Here is a 23,211-nt window from a genome sequence, read left to right on the forward strand (position 1 = left end):
GTATCAAAAAGACAAGAGATAACAAATGTTGGCAAGGATATGAAGGAAAGAGAATTCTTGAACAATATTGCTGGGAATGTAAATTGGTGCATCCACTATGGAAAACAGTATGTAGGCTCCTCAAAAAATTAAAAATAGACCTATCATATGATCCAGCAACCCCACTTCTGGGTATATATCTGAAGGAAATGGAACCACTACTGCTAAGGGATAATCTGAATGCCAAGTTCATTGCAGCATTATTCACAATAGCCTGGGAACACCCTACATATCCATCAACAACTATATGGATAAAGAAAGTGTGCTATACACACACACACACACACAATGGAATATTCTTTAGCCGTATGTGATAACTTGAAAGGACCTTGAGGGCATTATGCTAAGTGACACAAGTCAGACAGAAAAAGACAAATTCTGTTCTGTCTTCACTTACATGTGAATATAAAATTCAAATATAATATAAAAAAAGTTGAACTCAAAGAAATAGAGAGTGGGTGGTGGTTGCCAGGAGCTGGGAGAGGGGAGAAATGGGGAGATGTTCATCACAGGGTACAAATTCTAGCTGTAAGATAAGTAAGTTTGGGGGATTTAATGTACAGTATGATGACTATAATTAATAATACTGTATTATATATTTAAAAGTTGATAAGAGAGTAGATCTTAAATGTTCTCATAGCTTACACAAAAAATAATAGTTTTGTGAGGGGATGGAGGTATTAATTACCCTTATTGTGATAATCATTTCACAATATATATGTGTATTAAGTCATCACATTATATACCTTAGACTTAAATTAACATATGTTATATATTAATAATATTTCAGTAAAGCTAGGAAAAATATAAATAGGAATAACACCCGTGAGATAAAAAACAGAGAAAGAGAGAATGGATATCTGTGTTACTCAAAAGAATAACAGAGACCCAAAGAAGTCACCTTGCTAAAGCATAAAATGGATCCTTTCTCCACTCAAAGAGAATCCAGGACTCCTTCCTTCCAGATGTCTGGAGCTTCAACCAATACACATTTGCTTTTGTTTTTATTCTACTCTGGGGAGCTGCTCTGAGGTCCTTTAAATCATGTAGCCCAAATATTTCTCCTGAGAGGTGGGCTCACTCAGATGTTAGGTGTCAGACTAGATTTTCTCCTTAGTCTATTATATTTTTAAAGATGTGCTAACATTTAAGGACAGGTTTTATTTTCATAGAAGCAGGAAGCGTACACTACTCAGGATACTTTTGATAAGAATTTTAGCTGTTTTCTGTTACTCTTAAAGAAACAAGGTGCCCAGAGAACTTTAGCAATAGGAAGCTAAAATGAATAGCATTATCCCACAAGAGGATTAAATAGGGTAGAGGAAAGCATTAGCGCATAATATAAAATGATGGGAAACTAGGTTAGTCCTTTTAGCAGGCTGGACTGTTGTCCTTTGAGGGTCAACTCTGAGACCTACTAATGCGTTCCCACAGTGGCTACTGATTATCACTGCATTTGTATTTCTTGCTGAGATCAAGGGTGGCTTATGTTCTCAATAAAGATGCCAGGCTCAAAAAGAAGTTGATTTTGTAAAAGCAGTCTTACTGAAAGAATGATCTTGCATAGCTATTGGCATCCTTACCTATATATTGCTTTATTTGTCATGTGTACAGAGGTCATACAAAAAGGGAGCTTCTTCCCCATGCAGTGGGACTTGACCACCTTCAGTTATAATGGAATATAGGAATGATTTAGGCAAATATTATTTATTCAAAAATTTTTACTGAGAGCCCTTTTTTTGTGTGAGGCACTGCGTAGGCCCTGGGATACAATGTGATTTCCAACATGTCATGGGTTTTGATGGGTATACAGTCCATAGAAGGAGACAGCCAGTGATGAAATAAGTGTACACAGAAATCTAAATTGCAACAATAAGTCCTACAAGTAGATAAGCACAGCGCTATGGAAATTACATCAGACATTTTTAAAAAAACATATATTTTTTTGTGAGAGTGCAAGTAGGGGAGGGGCAGAGAGAGGAGGACAGAGGATCCAAAGCAGGCTCTATGCTGACAGGCTGACAGCAGTGAGCCTGATGTGGGGCTCGAACTCATGAACCATGGGAGCATGACAGGAGCCGAAGTCGGATGCTCAACCGACTTGAGTCACCCAGGTGCCCCTACATTGACATTTTTAAGGAAGTAACAAGTAAAAAAGAGTAAGTATGAATTTGGAGAGGACAGGAAGGAACTGTGTGTAAGGCCCTGGTGCTGGGGTAGGAGGGAGCATGCTGAGGAGCACTAAAAAAAGGCAAGTGGAGAAAATTTGGGAGGAGAGTGGTATGAAGGTAGTCATCAGATCATAGTAGGTTTACACCGTGGTACGTTTTGTGGATCATGGAGGTGTTCTGTCTTTGTCCTAAACACAAAGGAAAGGCATTCAAGGGCTTTACAAGCGCATGTGTGTGATACCTTCACCACCTGTGTTTTGAAAAGATCATTGTGGCTACAATCTGAAAAATGATTTGGAGAGGTGAGAGTGGATGATAGAGCACATATCCGTGATTAAATGTTATTGAGAAGTATTACATGAAAGCAACATGTAATTTATAAGAGAATAAAACTGAAAAGGATGTCAAGAAATTTAATCCAATATTCTCCTTTCAGACCCTAGCAGATGTTGCAAACTTTCAGGACAAATGACTTCATAAAGTCTCCCAGAAGAGAAAAATCCACCATATCTCCTGGGAACAGATACTGACATTTGACTTTATTGCAGGGGAGCTCATTTCAGTGTTTTAAAATGTTATGCCTCTTATTGGATAACCTTCACAATAACATTGAAAGCGAGTTGGTATCATAATTTCAATTTTACCGGTATGGAGTTTAAGAATTTAGGTGCAGTGAGGTGTGTCCTGTGTTAGGTCATGAAAAAATTTAGTAGCAGTGCTAATTGAAGACTTTCTTCCCAACCTTCTGGTTCTCTGAGTTGTCAGATGACTTTGCCTTCATCACAAATGTCACAGAGTCCTTAAAGTTGAACAGATGTCAAATAGAATGCTTTCACTTTTGGAACATCTCCCTAAAGTTATTGTAAGCGTGAGGCTACTCCCTCCACACTACCTCAATTTTTACTCTTTACATATACATTATGTATGCATTTCTTAACTTAATTTCACCAATCCCTCCTTGTTACTTATTAACCTTTAAAACAATCGTTTTATGAATTTATACACATTTTGTGAAGTTCTCCCCTTCTCCATAGGCATCCAATAAAAGCTGTGTGTCCAATGTAATGTAAGTAGTGATGTTTTCAAAGAGTGAAGTGTGTTAATCTCATGGAAAATGATGGACTTCAACTTTGGCCTTCTAATGCAAACTTTGTCCATTTTTTGCCTTAGGTGATAAAGCATGAAATCTATAAATTGTTTTAAACATTAAGTTATAACTAATATTCTTCCATAATGTTTGATTTTAGTTAATATTACTTCTTTGACCTAGATTTGTGATATTGACTCACCATATTCTAGTGTTTCCAAGAAGCTTTAAATGTGTATTAATTATGTTCTAAAACAATTCCTGGAGAATGTTAATGGGGAACATGTTCCTTCTTTCTGTCTCCTCCCAATTCCTGCATAATTCTGGTTTAGAATCTGAATTCAGGACTTGTCATTATCTCTTTTTAAATTGCATTAGAAAAATTAATTGAATAGTTTGAGTATTCACCATAGTACATCATTATCAGAGAAGAAAGTATTCGTATCGTAAAAACATATCATGATAGATAATGAAATTCACCTTTGAAATGTTGTCAAATGTAATGCTGTATCTGGGTCATTCAGCTGTAATTTCCTGGATTACTAAGGCAAAACCACTTAATTGTTTTTAACAAAAACATCCAAGTAACAGAGAAAAGCCTTACACTTCTTTGAGGCTTTTTTTTTGTTTTTTGTTTTTTTTTGTTTGTTTTTACTTAAACCTCTATACCATGTCAGGCTAATATATTTTCCTGAAGAGATTTCTAATTTTACCATTATGTAGTCAAAGTATTTTGAATTCTTTAGATTCCGTAATGAGCTAAGTAGCGGTCTGGATGAGTGAATTTAGTGGGTAAAATTAGTAAATAAATGTTTAAAGAGGAACAGGATAGTAACATAGTCTTAAAGTATCTCTCTCAAATTAGTTAATAACTTTACAGTTCAGAAACCTATCAGACTCTGCTTTAACCAAGGGCTTAAGATTAATATTTTGATGCATGATACAACCATGGTGTTAAAACTGTGTTCTGGAAAGAAAATCCATGCTCTTTGATCATATGTACTCATGATGGAATGAAGGCTTGTGAAAATGTAAACCCCATAATGTCTATAAGGCAGAGACATAATCTTTATTCAACATTATTACCTATCATACCTGTAGGTTTTAGTGAGTACTCAGTCTTAAGCAACTACTAATTTATTTGACATTTATTGAGCATCTACAAGCAAATCTAGTATAGAATGTACAAGGAAACATACATGTTAAAACAGAATTCTGTAAAGAATTCTGTCACATGGTTGGGGCTATACTGGATTCAGAATTTTGACTGAAACAATCATGTTAGGTCTTCCCAGTCCAGGTACCTTTAACTCTGGACTTTATAAAACCCACGGAAAATTAGTTAAGCATAATTGAAGTTAAACCAAGAATAAAATAAATATCCACAAGTCCATATTGATATAAATACTTGAATAACTGTATAAATGGTATACAAGGAAGAGCTCTTTTTTTTTTTTAATGTTTATTCTTAGAGAGAGAGAGACAGACAGAGCATGATCAGGAGAGGGGCAGAGAGAGAGAGAGACACATACACACACACAGAATCCCAAGCAAGTTCCAGGCTTTGAGGTGTCAGCACAGAGCCCGACATGGGGCTCGAACTCACAGACCATGAGATCATCACCTGAGCCGAAGTCAGTCACTCAACCAACTGAGCCACCCAGGCGCCCCAAGGAACAACTCTTCTTAACAGGAGAATTTTATTTAATAAGTGATGAAAGAAGGTAGGAAATAGAACATCACTATTATAACATCACAGTAATAATTGCTACAGGCAGAATCCGCCAATGGATGCTATAATTAGTGGGTGGCAGTTTAAGGAGGAACAGAATATTTGTGTAGTCTCACAGTATCTCTTCCAAAATAGTAACTTTGTGGTAAAGAAGCCTTTAAAGATAACAATATTCTCTCGATTTCCATCTGTATCTCAGTTTTCCTTGCATACAAACCAATTTCAGCATTTTTCCTAGAGAGCAGGTGCCATGTGAAAGATATTAGTGGTCTAAAGTTAGCATTCTTCAGTAGGTTCTGGTTGTCAGAGTACTTTCTTTGCAGACAACTACTGGTGGTTAGTAAGTCTTGTCATGTGGGTATTATTATTATTATTTAAATTCTTATTTATTTTGAGAGAAGGAGAGAGTGCATGAGCAGAGGGGCAGAGGGAGAGAGTGAGCGAGAGAATCCCAAGGAGGTTCTGCATTGTCAGTGCAGAGCTGGAAATGGGGCTCAAACTCACTAACTGTGAAGCCATGACCTAAGCCAAAACCAAGAGCCACTTAACCGAGTGAGCCACCCAGGTACCCCTATGTGGGTATTATTATCTGCAAAGTACTATTTGGAGGCTTTTATTGTTGTTCAAGCTGACTGATAACACATAATACCCAATTGTGTATTCTTTTTGCTAGAATACCGTATATAAGAACATTCTCAGATTTCTTGTATGTCATATAGATTATTTGTGGTAGAAAAATGATGAAAGGGGCCATTGTCTTTCTCTTTATGGCTAGTAATTTTGCTATATTATTCTGTTCCATGATTACATATTGGTTGTATGCATGTTTCTGAGTATACATATACACGCAGCATATTCAATAATACCATTAACAATTTCATTCATATAGTATTTATAAAATTAACATAATTATAACGTAGCATAATGTATCTAATATGATACGATATGATATAATTCAGGAAAAAGATGTTCAGCAACATGTTTCCTAGAAGGAATTTTGTACCTAGGATTCATATCTTGTTAAATCTCAAAAGTTATTTATAGTTAGCATTTTAACATTTTTTTAGACTTGGAACTATAAAAAAAATGGTTTTTGTTTTTTTAAATCTTAGTGAAGCCTGGTGTTTTGCAGTATGACCAGTGTGATTAATGAGAATAAAATGTGTTTGGGGTACTTCATTTCTCTTTAATATATATTATATTTCTTTATTGATCATTTTCATTATGACTGGATCAAAGATCATTTATCATGCATGCTTTTTTTAATGTTTATTTATTTATTTGGGGAGAGAGAGCACAAGCAGGGGAGGGACAGAGAGAAAGGAAGAGAGAATCCCTGGCAGGCTCTGTGCCACCAGCACAGACCCCAGCATGGGGCTCCATCCCGCGAACCATGAGATCATGACTTGAGCCGAAATCAAGAATCTGACACTTAACCGACTGAACCACCCAGGCACCCCTTATCATGCATGTTTTATACACATTTTCGGATGTTTTTCTTCTGCTGAAATTCTGAAGATGCAAAGTTGCCGTTTTGTTTGCAGTTCTTCCTCTCAGAACATGAAGATTCCAAACTAAGCCCTTTTCTTGAAACATTCAAGGCCTAAATGTAATTAAATAACTAACAGTTAAGCATCATTCTTATAAGTTATTTATTGCAGTGAATACTAGTACATTAAGGCAATTCTACAATGGTTAGAAATATGGTATAATCTCTATTACTCTGTTTTGTATTATTAATTTAAAAATTATTAGGTTAAGAAGTATTATATTTGTAATAGTTATGTATTGCTGCTTCAGAAGTTGCCCCCAAACTTAGTGGTTTACAACAATAAACATTTATAATACTTAGTCTCTGTGGGTGAGAGACTTCAAGTATCTTATCTTAGATGTTCTGGGTCAGGGTCTTTCTTGATGTTGCAGTCCAGGTGTTGGTCAGGAATGCAGTCATTCGAAACCTTAGCTGGGGTCTGGAAGATCTGCTTAAGTTGGCTCATGCAAATGAGTGGCAGACTGGTGCTGGTTGTTGGCTAGAAGCCTCATTTCTCCCTACATGTGCTTCTTCACAGTCTGTTTAAGTGTCTTCATGACATGGTGGCTGGTTTCTCCAAAGCAGGTGACTCGAGAGAGAAGGTAGCAGTCTTCATGTCTACTTTGGCATAGCCCTAGAAATCACACTATGTGATTATTATTTATAAAGCTCAGTTTTATTCATTATGGGAAGGTACTACAAAAGGGTGTGAATACCAGGACATGAAGAGGTGAGGATCACTGGGTGCCATCTTGGAGACTTGTTACTACACTAGTATCTGTAAAAGTAGCAAGCTGGTGCATTCTCTCTTAGCATTCATATTAACGATCAATTAACTTTCTTAATTCCTTAACAATTTCACGGTTCTTAATAAGTTTTTTGTATATTGAATCAACAGCTCTGAAAGCACACCATTGTAGCAATGTTTTAATATTGCTATCATAAATATAATTTATATGTCAATTGATATAGACTTTCAGTATGGCAAATCTGTAAACAAATTTTAATTCCAAATTATATCTAGATATTTTTACCAATATTTGAAAAGAACAAGTAAGATATTAATAAATCCAAACATGTCTTATTCATGTTACTGACCCTGAAATTCTGACTAGGTATAATGGTAGCATTCACGAGGACATAGTTATCGGTCACGTAGAGGATCAGGGATGTCTGAAATGGCATTTGCTTAAGTATTTGACTCCTCACCTTCCAACGGCTGAGGCCATAGGGCAGATTTTGTTCATTTCAGGACAGTTCCACAACAACAGGTCTTGATGAATTCTAATATAAGCTCCATTTCCTCCTCACTGAAGAACTGGTGCTGACTCTTACAGAACCACAGCTGTCTTAGGGGGTCAGTCTGGATTGCTTGGAATCCCCTTTGCCTTTTCCTCCCCTCAAGTTTTGCTCTATGCCAGAAGGTTGGATGTCTGAAGGGGGTTTAGAGCCTTAGTTTAGAGCCATTTAATTATATGATTTAGAGCCATTTAATTATAAATGGCTCCAAAACGTTAGCAGGAAGACCAGTCTTATTTTTTAAAAAATTTTGTGCTACATTTTATCACTTGGGTACCAAAGAAATTCTGCTTGTATTCAGAATTTCACAAGATCTTTTGTGAACATTTCCATCTCAACCGTATAAACCTCAATGATTTGGGTCTCAACCATATAAACCTCAATGATTAAAATTTAGTCCAGATTATTTGAAAAGGAACAAATGCCATGTGTTCCCTTCTATTATCTTTCTATTATAACTCATCCTCAAATAAAATTTCTCCTACTTCTCATAGTTATAAAACAACTAAACAAAAAACCTCTAACTATATTCCTAGACACTAGTTGGGGAGCAGGTTTGGTGAATCATTTGCCTCCACAAGTACTTTAATTCTAGTTCTTTCAGTAAAAGAGCCCAGAACACTTTTATGTACAACCACAAGGTTAAAAACAATTCTACAAATCTGGTAATACACAGTAACAGTCTTTTCCAATTTACATAGCCTGTTTATGGTGACCCAGTGTGTTTAGGACAAAGCCTCAGTCTTTGGTATTACTTCTCACTTTTGTGATTCTCTTCAGGATGGTGATGAGGTTAATTCAGAGCTCGTTGCATGATCTGGATGTATCAGAAGCCAAGGTGACAGTGAGGTTTGTGAAATGAGAGGCTCACAAATCCACATTCATTGTGGATCCTCATTTGTCTCTACTAGAGTGACAGATTTGTTTGTTCTTTGGACATGTTACCCCTGATATAGTTCTCTCTGATGGTTTGGAGCATCATGCGGTTCCTACCGCTAATAGCCATTTGCCAGGACCATTTGATCTGGAATTAAAGTCTCCCTACACTGCAATGTCCTTATTGTTTATCCAGTGATGTTTATAGCAATTATTTGAAACTTTCCCAGTTTTATGATCTACAATGTTCCTTCATAAGAAGTAGATAGCACTTAAAAATATATATATTGAAAGCAAAAGTTTTAAAAATTGAGAGGTTAGTTTTCAAAAACCTACAAAGTTATGCTGTATTTAAATTTTTATTTGATATCAATCCCTTATAATTGCTGAACATCTACATGTCTTTAGGTTATTAAGATCCTGTATCAGTTGGTTCTACCAGAGAAGAGAGCCATCAGGAGATCTATATTAAGAGGTTTATTGCAAGGAGCTGGCTTATGTAATTATGAGGGGTGGCTGGGTGAGTCTGAAATCTGTAGCTCAGGATGGCAGGAAGGGCAGGCTGGATCTCTAGACTGAAGTGCTATCCACAGATTGAATCTCTTATCAGGATAGCCTCAGTCTCATTCTTAGAACCTTTCAACCATTGCACGAGGCTCACCCAGATTATCTAGGGTAATGTCTTTTGCTTAAAGTGAGCTGATTATGGACTTTAATCACATTTATGAAATACCTTCCAGCAACACCTAGATTAGTTTTTGGTTAGATAACTGGGGACTTAGCCTAGCCAAGTAACATGTCTAGACTACCTCAGGACCCAAAGTGTTTGTTCCCAGCATTTCTCCTTGTTGCTCATGATCTCATTTTTGTCCATCCCTTTAATCATAGGGGTTCATTGTGCATGGTTACCTCATATTTTTGGATACTTAAATGGATTGTTCTAACCTACAAGGAAGAGTCACTATAGTACGTGTATTCTAAATGTAGGAAATGCATATTCATGTAAGTCATGTATAATGGCATTAATTACTTTGCTACTTCAGACTTTTATATTTACCCAGAACCTTACAAAGACCAATCTTCTCTGAATTTGAAGTATAAACTTCAATTTCAATTTATGTTTCAATTTCAATTTATGTTTAAATAGTTTTTTAAATGCCATGAACAAGTCATTTAGTGTTGGTTTCCTTCTGCTGAAATTGTAAGGTTTCCTAAAACATGCGTATGCATTTGTTTGATACTACTGTGAATGTATAATTTCTGTACTAAATCTACCTCTTTTTTTCCTCGCTGACCCACTACAATTATAGTATTTGCTTCACCATGTCATGTTAATGTCAAATAAAAATTTAAATGTACATAGAAATATACATAAAAATCTGAAAAATTATAGCTACAAAATATTGCTATAGGAAAGTATTACTTTTATAACTTGTAAAGAGATTTAACAGTTCTTTCAAGTTTGAGTTACAATAGTAGATATGTAACAATTGTTATTTTCATATTAGGAGAGGACGTAGATAAGTTTATCAGTTCACTAAAAGGTTGAACATTTCTATCACAGATCACTTGACACTTGATCACTTGACTATTACCCCACGTCATTGTTCATAAGGCATTCCATCTAGATGAAGCAGAGGAGACTTACTTTAATTTTTCAGAGTATCATAAACGTGAAAGCCCCAAAATGTGAAATCTTCAGAAAGAATGCCTAAGGTCCTGAGAGCATGTCACAGATGACAGAGGGGTCTGCACTTCTACTCAGACTTCTTTGGGTATAGGAAAAATAGAAAGTGACAGTATTTCATAGGCTCTGATATGTAACTGAACATTGCTTTGAGTGTGAAATAATTGCTGTGAAATTAATCTCATTATCTTCCCTGCTTGTCATTGTTCTGGAGGTTCCAAGTGATCAAGCTTTATTTTAGCCAGCAATAATAGTAATTAACTGTAAGGAGTCGGTGAAATTTTACTCCTTTGGGAGCTGCTACCAGAGATTCTTATGGAGAGAGTATAGCCCTTATTCCAGTGACTGATAAGCTTTGGGGTAAATGCATCTCTCTAGAGTCAGGAGGTACCTAAGCTCTAGAGAAGGAGGCAGAATTACTCATGAAGGAGAGAAATTTCATGGTCCCAGGATGGGAGAAAGAGTAATGGAGTGAAGAGAATAAGGAGATGGGAAGGTGAGAGAAAAGAGGAAAAGTCAGTGAGATTGAGGGTTCACATATTCTACAACTTGTGGCCCCACTAAGGATAAAAATAAGGGCACTAAAGTCACCAAATACTTGGTATGCATTTTTGTTTCGTTTTCCTATAGACACCATTAATGAGCTGAAGTTTCTTCTGGGTCGTATGGAGTGTTAACTCAAGCCACATGTGTAGGTATAGGATCTGGGGGGCAGAGAGGCCTTAGCTAACATCTAGGTTATTTACATTTGTTTGGTCCTTTAATTCCCCAATAAATCTGTGGACTATTACCCCACTTTCTAAGTAGAACATTTGAGCCTCAGAAATTGATCTCATGGGGAAGTGGCAGAATGGCCTCAACAGTCATCCTCTCACTAGATTCCCTCTGCTCTTCCCCCCAAAACATTCTGCATCCCTGTTAGTCAAAACAAGTCTTCCTTAAATCAGCTCTTGTCATGTTCCCTCCCCTTGCAGTAAGTCAGTGCCTTCTCTTCCAGCATGATTTGACATTTCTCACACAGCCCCTAGTTTAGGGAATGAAGTTGGTATATCAAAATGGCATCTTGCCAGTGACCTCCTGAATCTGCAGAACCAGTACATCAACAGAACTCCATTTCATAGCCTCCTTGTGCTACACAAAATGCTTGTTGTTTGCTCTAAGCAATGAACTTTCTTTATTGAAAGAAGGTTGAAGATTTGAGGGTCAAGCTGTAGGTGAGAATGGGATTATGTTTCCCATAAGAGCTTTAGTGGTGGGAAAGTTTGTGCAAGCCTCTCGGAGAGTTTTGAACAAATTTCTTCTTTATTATAGCTTATGTCTAGATCACAACCAGTTTTCAAAACAATTCCATGATACAGAGAGAAAGCCTGAGTAGGAGCAGAATGAGCAAGATTAGCTTTGTTGCAGTCAGTCACATTCTTATTTGATATATTTGTTTTGTGTTTCATTTGAGTGATTCCTCCCAGGAAGAAGATTAGTGTATGAACTTCATAAAACAATTAGTGAATGTGCAGTTACTTAATTTGAAATGGTTTTAGGGGCACCTGGGTGGCTTAGTTGGTTAATCATCAGACTCTTGATTTTGGCTCAGGTCATGATCTCATGTTTTGTGAGTTCGAGCCTTGCATTGGGCTCTGTGCTGACAGCGCAGAGCCTGCTTGGGATTCTCTCTCTCCCTCTCTCTCTGCCCCTCCCCTGCATGCCTGCACTCTCTCTCTCTCAAAATAAATAAATAAACATTTAAAAAAATCAAATAAAATGGTTTTAAATTTGTGTGTTTAGAAAAATACTATGAATGTATCTATATGCTACAAAATTTGTTTCAAAAGATCTGTCCAGTTCTCTGTAGCAAGACTTTACTGATATGGCCATATGCCCCATTTGTCACATGCTATCATTAAAGCACTCATTAAAATGCATATCTGGAGGGCCAGATGTTTCATTTTTATTATATACCATTTTCTTCACATTTACAATCCATGTATGCTCATATAAAGGCTGAATTTTTGTGAATGGTTCTTTACATACTTATGCATATGCTTTATATCTGTAGCTACATGTTTGTAAAAAAAGCATATATATAGGCATATATTTTTGCTCCATAAACACATGTAAAATGGATATTGAGTATTGATTTTTTAATTTATTCCATCCTATTTAAAAAAACATATTCTTTTGTTCAAAGTCATACTATCAGGGTGTCTGGGTGGCCCATTTAGTTAAGGGTCTGATTCCTGGTTTTGGTTCACGTCATGATCTCACGGTTGTGAGCCTACTTAAGATTCTCTCACCTTCTCCCTCTGCCACTCCCCTGCTCTCGCACATGCACACACACTCTCTCTCCCTCTTTTTCTTTCAAAAAAAAAAAAAAAAAACAAATAAAAGATAAACATTAAAAAAATGTCAAACTAAATATTGCTTGTGAAGGTCGATGAAAGGAAAATGCTATTAAAGGAAGGTGTATAAAGGGACACAGAAACAAAGACCTTCATTCTTTGTACTCTGGTCAGTTGGTATTTGAATCATCAGAATTTTGACCTAAAATATTTTACTGTTGATTTGAAATGAAGTCATTGACCAGTCCCTTGTTCCCCAGCCCCATTCTTTCAAATGAATTTAGAAGTGACACACATAGAGAATATATAGAAAAATTGTGTGTTGCTCAAGATTGAGAGGACAGATAACTGGGTGATTTGTTTTTCCCTATACCAAAGGTTTAGAATTTTAAAATTCTAGGAATGATACTATTCTGGCTTATTCAAGAAAAATCTAAATTTCTAACATAGTTTCTGTTGTATTCAAGAGAATGCATACTGCAACATGAATATAAAAACCTTTATTATTTGTAATATTCTTTTATAAATTTCTCAGGGAACAGCTAAGTCACCAAAGACTAAAACACATGCTGAAATTGGTTTGTTGCAGTAAAGAAATAAGTGATACTAGATAAAAACATATATTTGTCTTATAAGCTGCTTTAGGTTTTAGGAGGGGAGAAAGACGTAAGTTGTGAAGAAGAAGAAAACAGTAGTATTTTTCAGGTTCACTTTTTCCTCTAAAGTGGAGAATTGATTAAAACTTCCTCTTCAAAGAGAGGACTGATTTCTCTTAATACTCTACCTCAGATTTTTCCTTAAGTTTTAATAGGTTGACCCAAAAAGGACCAACAATTTCTTTTTTTTTTTTTTTTTTTTTTTTATTTATTTTTGGGACAGAGAGAGACAGGGCATGAACGGGGGAGGGGCAGAGAGAGAGGGAGACACAGAATCGGAAACAGGCTCCAGGCTCCGAGCCATCAGCCCAGAGCCTGACGCGGGGCTCGAACTCACGGACCGCGAGATCGTGACCTGGCTGAAGTCGGACGCTTAACCGACTGCGCCACCCAGGCGCCCCAACAATTTCTGATTTCTTATCCCTGCAAGATTATAGCAACACGTGTAGTAAAATTAATTAATTCAACATACTTTACCAGTCTAACCAAGCAAATTATTACTCATCCTGTGTGAGTGGGTGAGTAATTCTTTGTAAGATTATAAATCACCCTGAAATTCCCAGAGTCACATGGCTCAATAGTAAACAAGATAATCAGTTTATCAAATTGGCTCTCCTGACAAGACCATGTTATTTGTGATGGGGCATTCTGTATCATTGTACCATCTTGGAGAGAGAAGCTGCCTTATAACTTAGCATGGAGTGAGTGACTCTCATTGTCAGCCCCCTTGAAATGTTTTGTAGATCAGGATTTACCAGTTGCTTCTTGACACAGTTCTTCCATCCACATCATCATTGGAGTGTCTCAGTGCTGATAAGCACCTGAAAATCCTGAATCTGATACCTTCCTCACACCTACCTGCTGCATAGCACTATCACCACCTTACATCACAGGTAAGGTGGATCTTAGGTAATGAGGTATTAGCAATCGGTGCCTCATTATCTTAAGCCTCTGACGGAGTCCCACCCTACTCATAAAGGAAGGATGCTGTTATTTTTTGCCATGAGTTAGCTTCAATTTCCCAACTCATTGCGCATTTCTACCTGGGTTAAAATGCACACACTTGCCATGCTTGCTTTATGAGAGTCTATTGAAGAACAGGCTTTGCAGACACAGAAGCCTGAGTTCAAGTCACTGTTCTGACACTCATTAGCTGTGTGACCTAGGAAAGCTACTTGACTTATGCTTCCTTATCTATAAAGCAGAGATTCTAAAATCATTTAGAAGTTCATACACTAATCTTCTTCCTAGGAAGAATCACTCAAACACAAAACAAATATATCTAAATCCTTATTATAAAGATTAGATCCTGTATGTGATGAGCATCCCACAGCATCTTTTTTTTTTTTCCTTTTTAAAGTAAGCCCTGTGCTTGAACTCACGTGGGGCTTGAACTCACAACCCTGAGGTCAAGAGTTACATGGGGTGCCTGGTGGTTCAGTCGGTTAAGTGTCCAACTTTGACTCAGGTCATGATCTCACAGTTCGTGGGTTCAAGCCCCGCGTCGGGCTCTGTGCTGGCAGCTCAGAGCCTGGAGGCTGCTTTGGATTCTGTGTCTCCCTCTGTCTCTGCCCCTCCCCTGCTCACACTCTGTCTCTCTCTTTTTTTTTTTTAAATCATCCTCACAAAAAAGAGTTATTTGCTCTACCAACTGAGCCAGGCAGGAACCCCCATCCCACAGGACCTTAAAGTAAAAGGGGTGGGAAAAGTGAGTTATCTCTGATGTGATGGACAAAAACCAGTTTGGAGGTGAAGAACTGAAAAAATGGATCTGGTTGCCATTAAAATTCCTAAGTTCTTTCACTGCATCATTAATACCACATTTGTTTCCCATTCAGAATAGAGGATTCAAGTGTCAACCGCTAACATTTTCATCTTCCCACAGTATCAGTTTAATCTCCCTCTGTCTCCTTAGAAGAGTTGCCAGGAACTTCCCATTCCAAATCCTCAATATGGCATCCTCTGTTCATTAGCATTAAGGTCCCTCACTCTTCAAACTTTATCTCCTACATCTTCAAACCAGTCTTAGGTCTAGTGCAGTCAGAGTTCTCACTATTCTCCAGGGATATAGACTTAATACCCAACTCAGTGTTTCTGTCCTTGAGGGACTCAGAGTGTAGATGAGGAGAAAGACTGACTATGACCGAGACTAATAAGGAGTTAATGAACCAAGGTCTATAGTAACACAAATGAAGGGTGATTAATTCAGCCTGGAGTGGGGGTGGTGAATAGAAGGGCTGGGAAAGGCTTCGATGAGGAAGCAACACTTGAGTCAGTTGTTGAAGAGTGAGTACAATTTCATTTTGGGTAGAGGTTAGAAGCATGACCAAAGCCTGAAAGTGAATAGTCCTTGTCCAAGACATTACAGCAGATGGCAGCAGGGGTGACTGGGAGTGGGGGAGACACATCTAATGAAGCTGGCAAGGGCCACACTGGGAACTTCTTTGCTGCTCTACCAAGAAGTCTAAAAAGAGCAGACTTTCTTTTCCTGACTTCCTGGTGCAATAATTCTTTGTGCACTGATTTTGGCAATAATTTTTCATTTTCAGTAAATCTCTACAAGTGATTTATAGGCCCCTAGAAAACCAGGGAAAGCTCTGAAGTTCTTTTCTTTCCTTCTGAGCTCCTCTGACACAGTGCAGTACACGGTATTGGAGGCAGCATGACACAGAGATGAAACATATTGATGTAGGGTTTGAGATTCCTGCCCCCCCCCAACAATGCTGTTCCCACCATCCCCACTTCTATCAGGGTGAATTTAGGTAAGTTATATCACCTCTCTGAATGTCACTTTCTTCCTCTATAAATGGGGATAATGCCACTTTCTGTATGGTAGGCCTCCTATGATGATTCAGTAGGTGCTTAACAAATGTTTGCTACTCAGTTATTCAACAAGCATTAATTGACCACTGACTATAGGCCAAGATCTATGTTAAATTTCTATTATACAGTGATGAGCTAAATAGATATATGCTTTGTAGTCTAGTATTTATTATTATTATTATTAATGTAGATGTTTAATACTATTTTTTTAAATTTTTTTAACTTTTTATTTATTTTTGAGACAGAGAAAGAGCATGAGCAGGGGAGGGGCAGAGAGAGAGCGAGGCACAGAATCTGAAGCAGGCTCCAGGCTCTGAGCTGTCAGCACAGAGCCTGACACGGGACTTGAACTCACAAACCGTGAGATCATGACCTGAGCCAAAGTCAGACACTCAACCGACTGAGCCACCCAGGCACCTCTAGATCTTTAATACTATCAAAACAAATCAATGTGTTTCAGCCATATCAGTGTACTATTCATGGCTGGACCCACTCCTTCTTGCCCTGGTCCTGGAGTGTGCTCCATGATGATTGACTGCCAAGAGCTGTCACTTCAATGCTTACGGTGCCTGTCAATTACATGATTGTGCAGCTTTGGCAGAGCCATTATTCTAACCAGGTTCAGTAGGCGAAGTGACTCTGGAGGTGATCCCAGATGAGACGAACCTTAGGAGGATAACCATACATGCTCAAAACTAATTCTGTGCATGGCTCAGTCAAATTTGGACTAGGTGAACTGTTCTCTAAAACTTACTAGAGCTTAGGAAAACAGAATGCTGGAATCCTGGGATTAGCTAATTTTTGTGCAAGCTGTTCCATGATAAAGCTATTTTTTTTTGTTGTTTTGTTTTTACTGTTGATGAAGTGAGCACACAAAAACAAATAGCACCTAAGTTCTGGTGGATGTTATGACTCTTTGCTTGATAAAGGAATATACCTGTTAATCACCAAGGAGTAGAATCGCCAACAGCAAAGAAAGGGAGCAGAGGCAGATATTATGGTCTGAGTCTTGAAAGTCATGCTCAAGACAACCTGGGTCTGCTGGCCTGTGGCAGAAGCGCTGGAACACTGAGTAGTTGGACAGATCACCCTGGTCTGGTTAAATGGAGTAATTTAACCTCTCAGTACAATGGCAGGAATAAAATCTGTCAACAGCTTACTAGTAAATGTATTCATTCATGGATTTTATATTGTTATAATTTGCCTCTGTTTATTTGCTTTGTAGTTTACTTTTTGCTTTTTAAAAGCATTTTCCAGCAGCTATGTGTCCTGGGTACAACTTATTTCTGGTTGCTAAATTGTTCTTTATTCCCTCAAGGCAAACTCCTAAAATATCTGCCAAGCACCTCAATCTACAATCAGGAGTAGGGCGCAAAGCTATATCTTTCTCTGTGCAAAACAAAATTTTGCTATCATTAATCTCCTTCCACATTCTCTTCCATTTCCTTTTTGTTGGTCCAGTAATTGTTTTAAGTTCTATTCTGATCAGAGATTATGATTCCTGATTTACATACACTATAGCTTCCAAGATTAATGTTAGGTAAAGCCTTTTCTGCAATGAAATCTTAAAAGATGTTTTCAAAATTATATTTTATTTTATTTTTTTTCAATATATGAAGTTTATTGTCAAATTGGTTTCCATACAACACCCAGTGCTCATCCCAAAAGGTGCCCTCCTCAATACCCATCACCCACCCTCCCCTCCCTCCCACTCTCAAAATTATATTTTAAAATAAATTCAAAAATCTTAAAGAAAATAGTAGAAGCAGATATGGCCAATATAGATGCCAACATATAGATGTTCAGAGTGGGGCAAAATTTGGAAAACTCATGGTCTATGTATCCTAACTTACACTACTTTGAATTATGTGTTGTGAAAGAATACCTCAGTCCCCAAGTAAGTGTGTGTGACATTTGGAGTTATGACATCGTGTGCCTTCCAGTATAAACAAATATCTTACATATGTTAAACACTTAATGCATAGTTTTTAAATTACTTTGAAGAGATAAATCTCCTGGGAAGTCATGGGTTGTAATAAAATATGTTATCTTCATCAGAAAATTAGAGGTAGTAGATGGTGTCCAGGCAAGAGAACAGCCTGAGAGAGAGACTCTTTAACTAAAGTTAAACAAACAAGAGAACAACTCCATGATTACACTGGGAAGATGATGAGCAGCTGCTAGGAGAAACCATTTGATACTTTTCATCTCACCTCTTACCTGCATCAGTCACGTGGTGAGTCAGTTCTTTTTAAGTTGAAGTAATCTGCCTGAATAAAGTGACTCTGTGCCTGTAATGTCCCTTGACATGTAGAGTCACATCCCCAAATCCCACCTTGACTTCACAGCTGAGTAATCCCTATTTGTGAACCAAACCATTAATGAGTTGTAGGCTATGACAGATGGCAGAGAAAGAAGGCAGGGCGCAGGACCTCAAATCATCTGCAAAGCTTGAGAAATCCAGAAGAATCTTGGACACTGAATCCCGGGAGTGGTGAAGGAGGAGACAATATTATTCCAGAGGCACTCAATGTCTGAAGAACACCTTGTCTTTAACCTTGTTCAGGAAAATAAATAAATAAAGAGCCAAATTCTAGATATTCAGGACTGGCTGCCTTATGGGGATTAGGCTTAGAGAGACTCATCTCAGTAGGGACAGAGCCAAGTTGAGGTAATGGGCAGGTCCCAGCATGGCTCCAGTCAGCCCCAGGCTGGCTGCCATCAACATTGCACAGTTGGCATGGGGACCCAGAAGCTGAACCAGCATTTGCTCCCAGTGTGAAGGAAGAACTTAAATATTGATTTTACTGATCTGACGAATAGAGTCTGGATCAGTCATAGAAAGGTGTGAGGACCAAAGAAGAGTTTCACTAGCCTTGGTTCAAATAGTCTATTCAATATTCAATTAAATTCAGTAGCAGTTATTGAGTATTAATCATGTCTAAAGTATTTTGATATAAAATAGTCTGTGGTCTTAAAGAATTTATAGTCTAGTGGAAAAGATAAATACAAGGTCCTTGAGAGAAATATAAACAAAGAACTATGCTGGATTCAAAGGCAGGAGAGAGGATATCCTATGGGTATTTCTCAAAAGGCATCAAGGAAGATGTCTACTTGAGGATGGTTTTGAGAGGTAGAAGCTTAGAGAGAGAGAGGAATGTATCCCAGGTAGAGGAGATAGTGTAAGCAAGTCAAGGGCCAGAAAGCCGAGGTATGTTTGCATACTGTAATCTATAGTATTTGGCAAGCAGTCAAACATTTATAGTAGATTATTGAAAACTTGGCTGGAGTCAGATTGTGGAGGCATTGAATTTCATAGGGAATAGGTTGTCATTAAGGTGTTTAAGCAAGGTTTCTCCTGGAGATCTTTATTCCAGACTTCTTCATATGTGTCCTGAAATCACAATTAAAATTGCTTAATTAGAAAGTACCCTTGAATAATTCAAGCATAAAGCCTTTTTCTTTTCTCCTAATTTACAATAGATTTCTTTAGCTGATTTGGATATTCAAGTGCATTAGAACTCAGAATTCTGCTATATCATATATTCAGAAATATCCTGGGTCAACCTGTGTCTTCTTTAATTGTAAAAACCTAAAACAACATGGCTTTCCTGTAATGGGCCACATGAATCCCCATCCCCAAAATGAGGGAATCTATTGTATGTCATTTTTGCTCCCTACAGCCTTCCTTTTATTTTCTGCATTTTGTTTAACCTAGTATGTTGTAACAGAAGGGAAGACCTAACCAACTTAGTTACTTCCCTCCAAATCAAAACATTCAACATAACTTTAGGATAAAGACTGAGACTTTCTCTATGCACAGAGGTTCAGAGTGTTTCAGCTGAGCTCTGGCCTTATTGAGTTAAAACATCTTAATGGCAATTTAAATATTATGAGTCACTGGGCCCAGAGTCTGTAAAATGCTATGTGTACTGCCTCTGCTACAGCAGGCACTATGTAGTAAAGAAGGAGAGAGAATGTAGGACAAGTCTTACTGGCCTGGCAAGGGTCCCACCTAATTCCTCATGACGTGTCCAGTGCAGGTGACACCTTCTGGAAGGTGTGGATAAGCAGTTAATATCATGGAGAGTAGGAGGTGTGGGTTCAGCTTTTTTTTTTTTTTACAGTGGGGCATTATCTGAATGATATTCATTCTCTCTTGAGTCTAGACTTCATGCAACAGGCAGTAACTGGATGTTATTTTAAAATAAGCAAAGCCACTGACAGGTTCTGGTCTGGGTTCTTGTTTCGGAGGAAGAGTTGGTTGCAGAGTGCTCCTTGGTCAAGGATTAACCCAGAGGAAAAATCCAGCAGCAGAAGAACTGTGGGTTTCTTACCCAGGCCCTCAGGAAAGCTATGCCGTGAAAAGGCTTTGACCCATTGACACAGCAAGTTGGACAGGGTACCAATTCTTCTGTGGGGCGGAGGAAAAGAGAGGAATTCTCTTGTTCCTGGTGTTTGAAGGATGGCTTCCCAGTTTCATCAGCTTCGGGTCCTGGTCTGGAAAAACTGGCTAGGTGTCAAAAGGCAGCCGGTGAGTAGCAAAAGGGTAGGGACGGGCATTGGGGGGCAATGCTTCAGGCAATTCTAAATGTTAGTGATGTTATTGACAGGTAAAAGAGGAATTTGAAGCCATTTTCTGAAGCAGGAATAAGATATTTAGGAATCATCCCTATATCTGTCTTATAGCTAATGAGGCAGGTCCAAACATACCCCAAAGCTGCCTTTTGACTTCAGTAAATTAGAAGGGTAAACCAGAACATGCCCTGGGCAAAGAAAAGGATTCACCTTGCTACTGGTTGAGTTGGAACTAATGCTGAATTCTAGGTTTCAGGCCAAAATGCTTTCAGAAATTTTCTTAATAAATTTAGTTAAAAATGAGATGAAGAAAGGTATTAGATGAAAGGAATAATACATGGAGGAGAAATGCATTTGTAAACCAAAAGTCATGGAAAGCCTGGCTGAAAAGTGACATATAGAAAGGAAATAGTTTGAAGGCTGTCGGTATAGAAAGCTCCTAAGAAATTTTAGTACCTAAAAATTATTTACTAGAAATGTCAAACAAGAGTCAATTTATGTGCCATGCTTCAAAACTATCACTGAATCACTTAACTTTATGGCTACAGTCTGTCTACTCTGTTTATTGCAACATCTTTTTTGTGCCCTTACATTCTTGTTTGCTTTTTAAATGACAAAGCTAACTATTAGATACTCATCAGACAGGGTATAGGGAGATTGAGAAAGGAATTGGCTTCTATGAATTGACACATATTCAGAAGAATGTTTGAAAACCAGATAAATTTAAAAAGGCACTCAATATATTTCATTTGAGAGTGGTAATTCCCAGCCCCATATGAATAATATGAATATTATGCAAATAACGTGCATCATAGAAACCAACATTTTATCTATGTACCTTATCTCACTCTGGGCTTGTTTGCAGGGCCTGACACTGCTTACTTAAGTGTTCTGATGTATGTATTGACAGTGAGAAGTAATGTTCACTCCCCTTTGTGAATGTGGTGGATGAGATTTAAAATCATGTGATTGTATGAGTGTGGGGTTTGGCCATCATATTTTAAATCGTTAATATTATGTATTTATTTATTTTTAATTTATTTATTTTTTAAAATTTATTTATTTTTGAGAGACAGAGCATGAGCAGGGGAGGGGCAGAGAGACAGGGAGACACAGAATCTGAAGCAGGCTCCAGGCTCAGAGCTGTCAGCACAGAGCCTGATGCAGGGCTCGAACTCACGAACCGTGAGATCATGACCTGAGCTGAAGTCAGATGCTCAACCGACTGAGCCACCCAGGCACCCCAGTATTTTTTTAATTTAATCATTAGTGTTCTTTTAAAATTGAGAACAACACAAAAGAAAAACCTCCCATAATGATTCCATGCTAGGTTCTACTTGGAATTGAGCAGGAAGAGTCTGGATAGGTAGGTGTGGTCAGAAGATGAGAGTTGGGTTCTTGGTTCTGCTTTTCAGCACCTGCATGACTTAAGGAGCATACCACCATTTATGTGAATGCTGGTTTTCTTATTTGCCAAATAGGGTTAGGGGCTACTATATCTATCTCACTGAGTGGTAAGGATCAAATGTGCCAGTATATTTCAAAGTGCTTTACAAATGGTGAAACCCTTAACAAATAGAAGATAGAGGGATTTGGGGTCATGTGTATGTCATATTTCATTGAAAGTAATGGTGGAAGGAAATCTAGGAAAAGGGATTGTGGGAGAGAAGAAGAAATTTATATACAGTAAAGTTTTAAGTGATGAAACTCCATAGTTAAACATAAAAGCATAGAAGAACTGAAAACTTATATCTGTTATTGCTGATAAACTGAATGCTGAGGTTGTATATTTTCCTTACAACTCCATTTTACCTAAAAATTAAAAAAAAAAAAAAAGGAAAGAAAAGAAACCCAACCCTCGGGTGAATACTTTCTTCTTTTTCATTGAGAAATTTTATCTTTAGAAACTTTAATAAGTTCTTTCCTTATCTGTAAAGTAGCTGGTATATCAATTTTCTACTTTAGAGTTTCTCTCCATTTTAGTCAATTTCTGCTGGATATGGCATATTTAAAGGAGATGGAATTCAGGCATGCTAAAACATTTTCACCATGATACCTTGTATTATTCCTGTGCAGTCAAAAATCCCTAAAAGCCCCTGGTAATTATAATTTTTTGCTTAAGGAAAGAGAATATGTGATCTATTAGTTCATTTGGGGACGTCGGAGGATTAAGTCTACCTTGAGACCCAGGACAGTTAAGTGTTGGTTGCAGGAAATGAAATCAGAAATAGTTATGGGGCACCTGGGTGGCTAAGTCGGTTGAGTGTCTGACTTCAGCTCAGGTCATGATCTCGCAGTCCACAAGTTTGAGCCCCGTGTTGGGCTCTGTGCTGACAGCTCAGAGCCTGGAACTTGCTTCAGATTCTGTATCTCCCTCTCTTTCTGCCCCTCCCCCA

At 37.8% G+C, this 23,211-nt stretch overlaps 1 protein-coding gene across 3 annotated transcripts in view; it reads left to right on the forward strand.

Annotated features, from left to right (window-relative positions):
- Positions 1 to 23,211, forward strand: part of ABCA12 (ATP binding cassette subfamily A member 12) — a 275,110-nt gene that overhangs the window by 78,561 nt on the left and 173,338 nt on the right. For 2 of the 3 annotated variants that reach the window (XM_058705961.1, XM_058705972.1), the window contains exon 1: positions 20,380 to 20,771. The exons of the other annotated variant lie outside the window; for it this stretch is intronic. In XM_058705961.1, the coding sequence (XP_058561944.1) occupies positions 20,703 to 20,771 (69 nt within the window). In that variant the 5' untranslated portion in view covers positions 20,380 to 20,702. Of the gene's footprint in view, positions 1 to 20,379; positions 20,772 to 23,211 lie in introns of those variants that run through there. 3 annotated transcript variants of the gene reach the window in all.

This window comes from Neofelis nebulosa, chromosome 2 (genome assembly GCF_028018385.1).
Source record: "Neofelis nebulosa isolate mNeoNeb1 chromosome 2, mNeoNeb1.pri, whole genome shotgun sequence".
Lineage (NCBI taxonomy): Eukaryota > Metazoa > Chordata > Mammalia > Carnivora > Felidae > Neofelis > Neofelis nebulosa.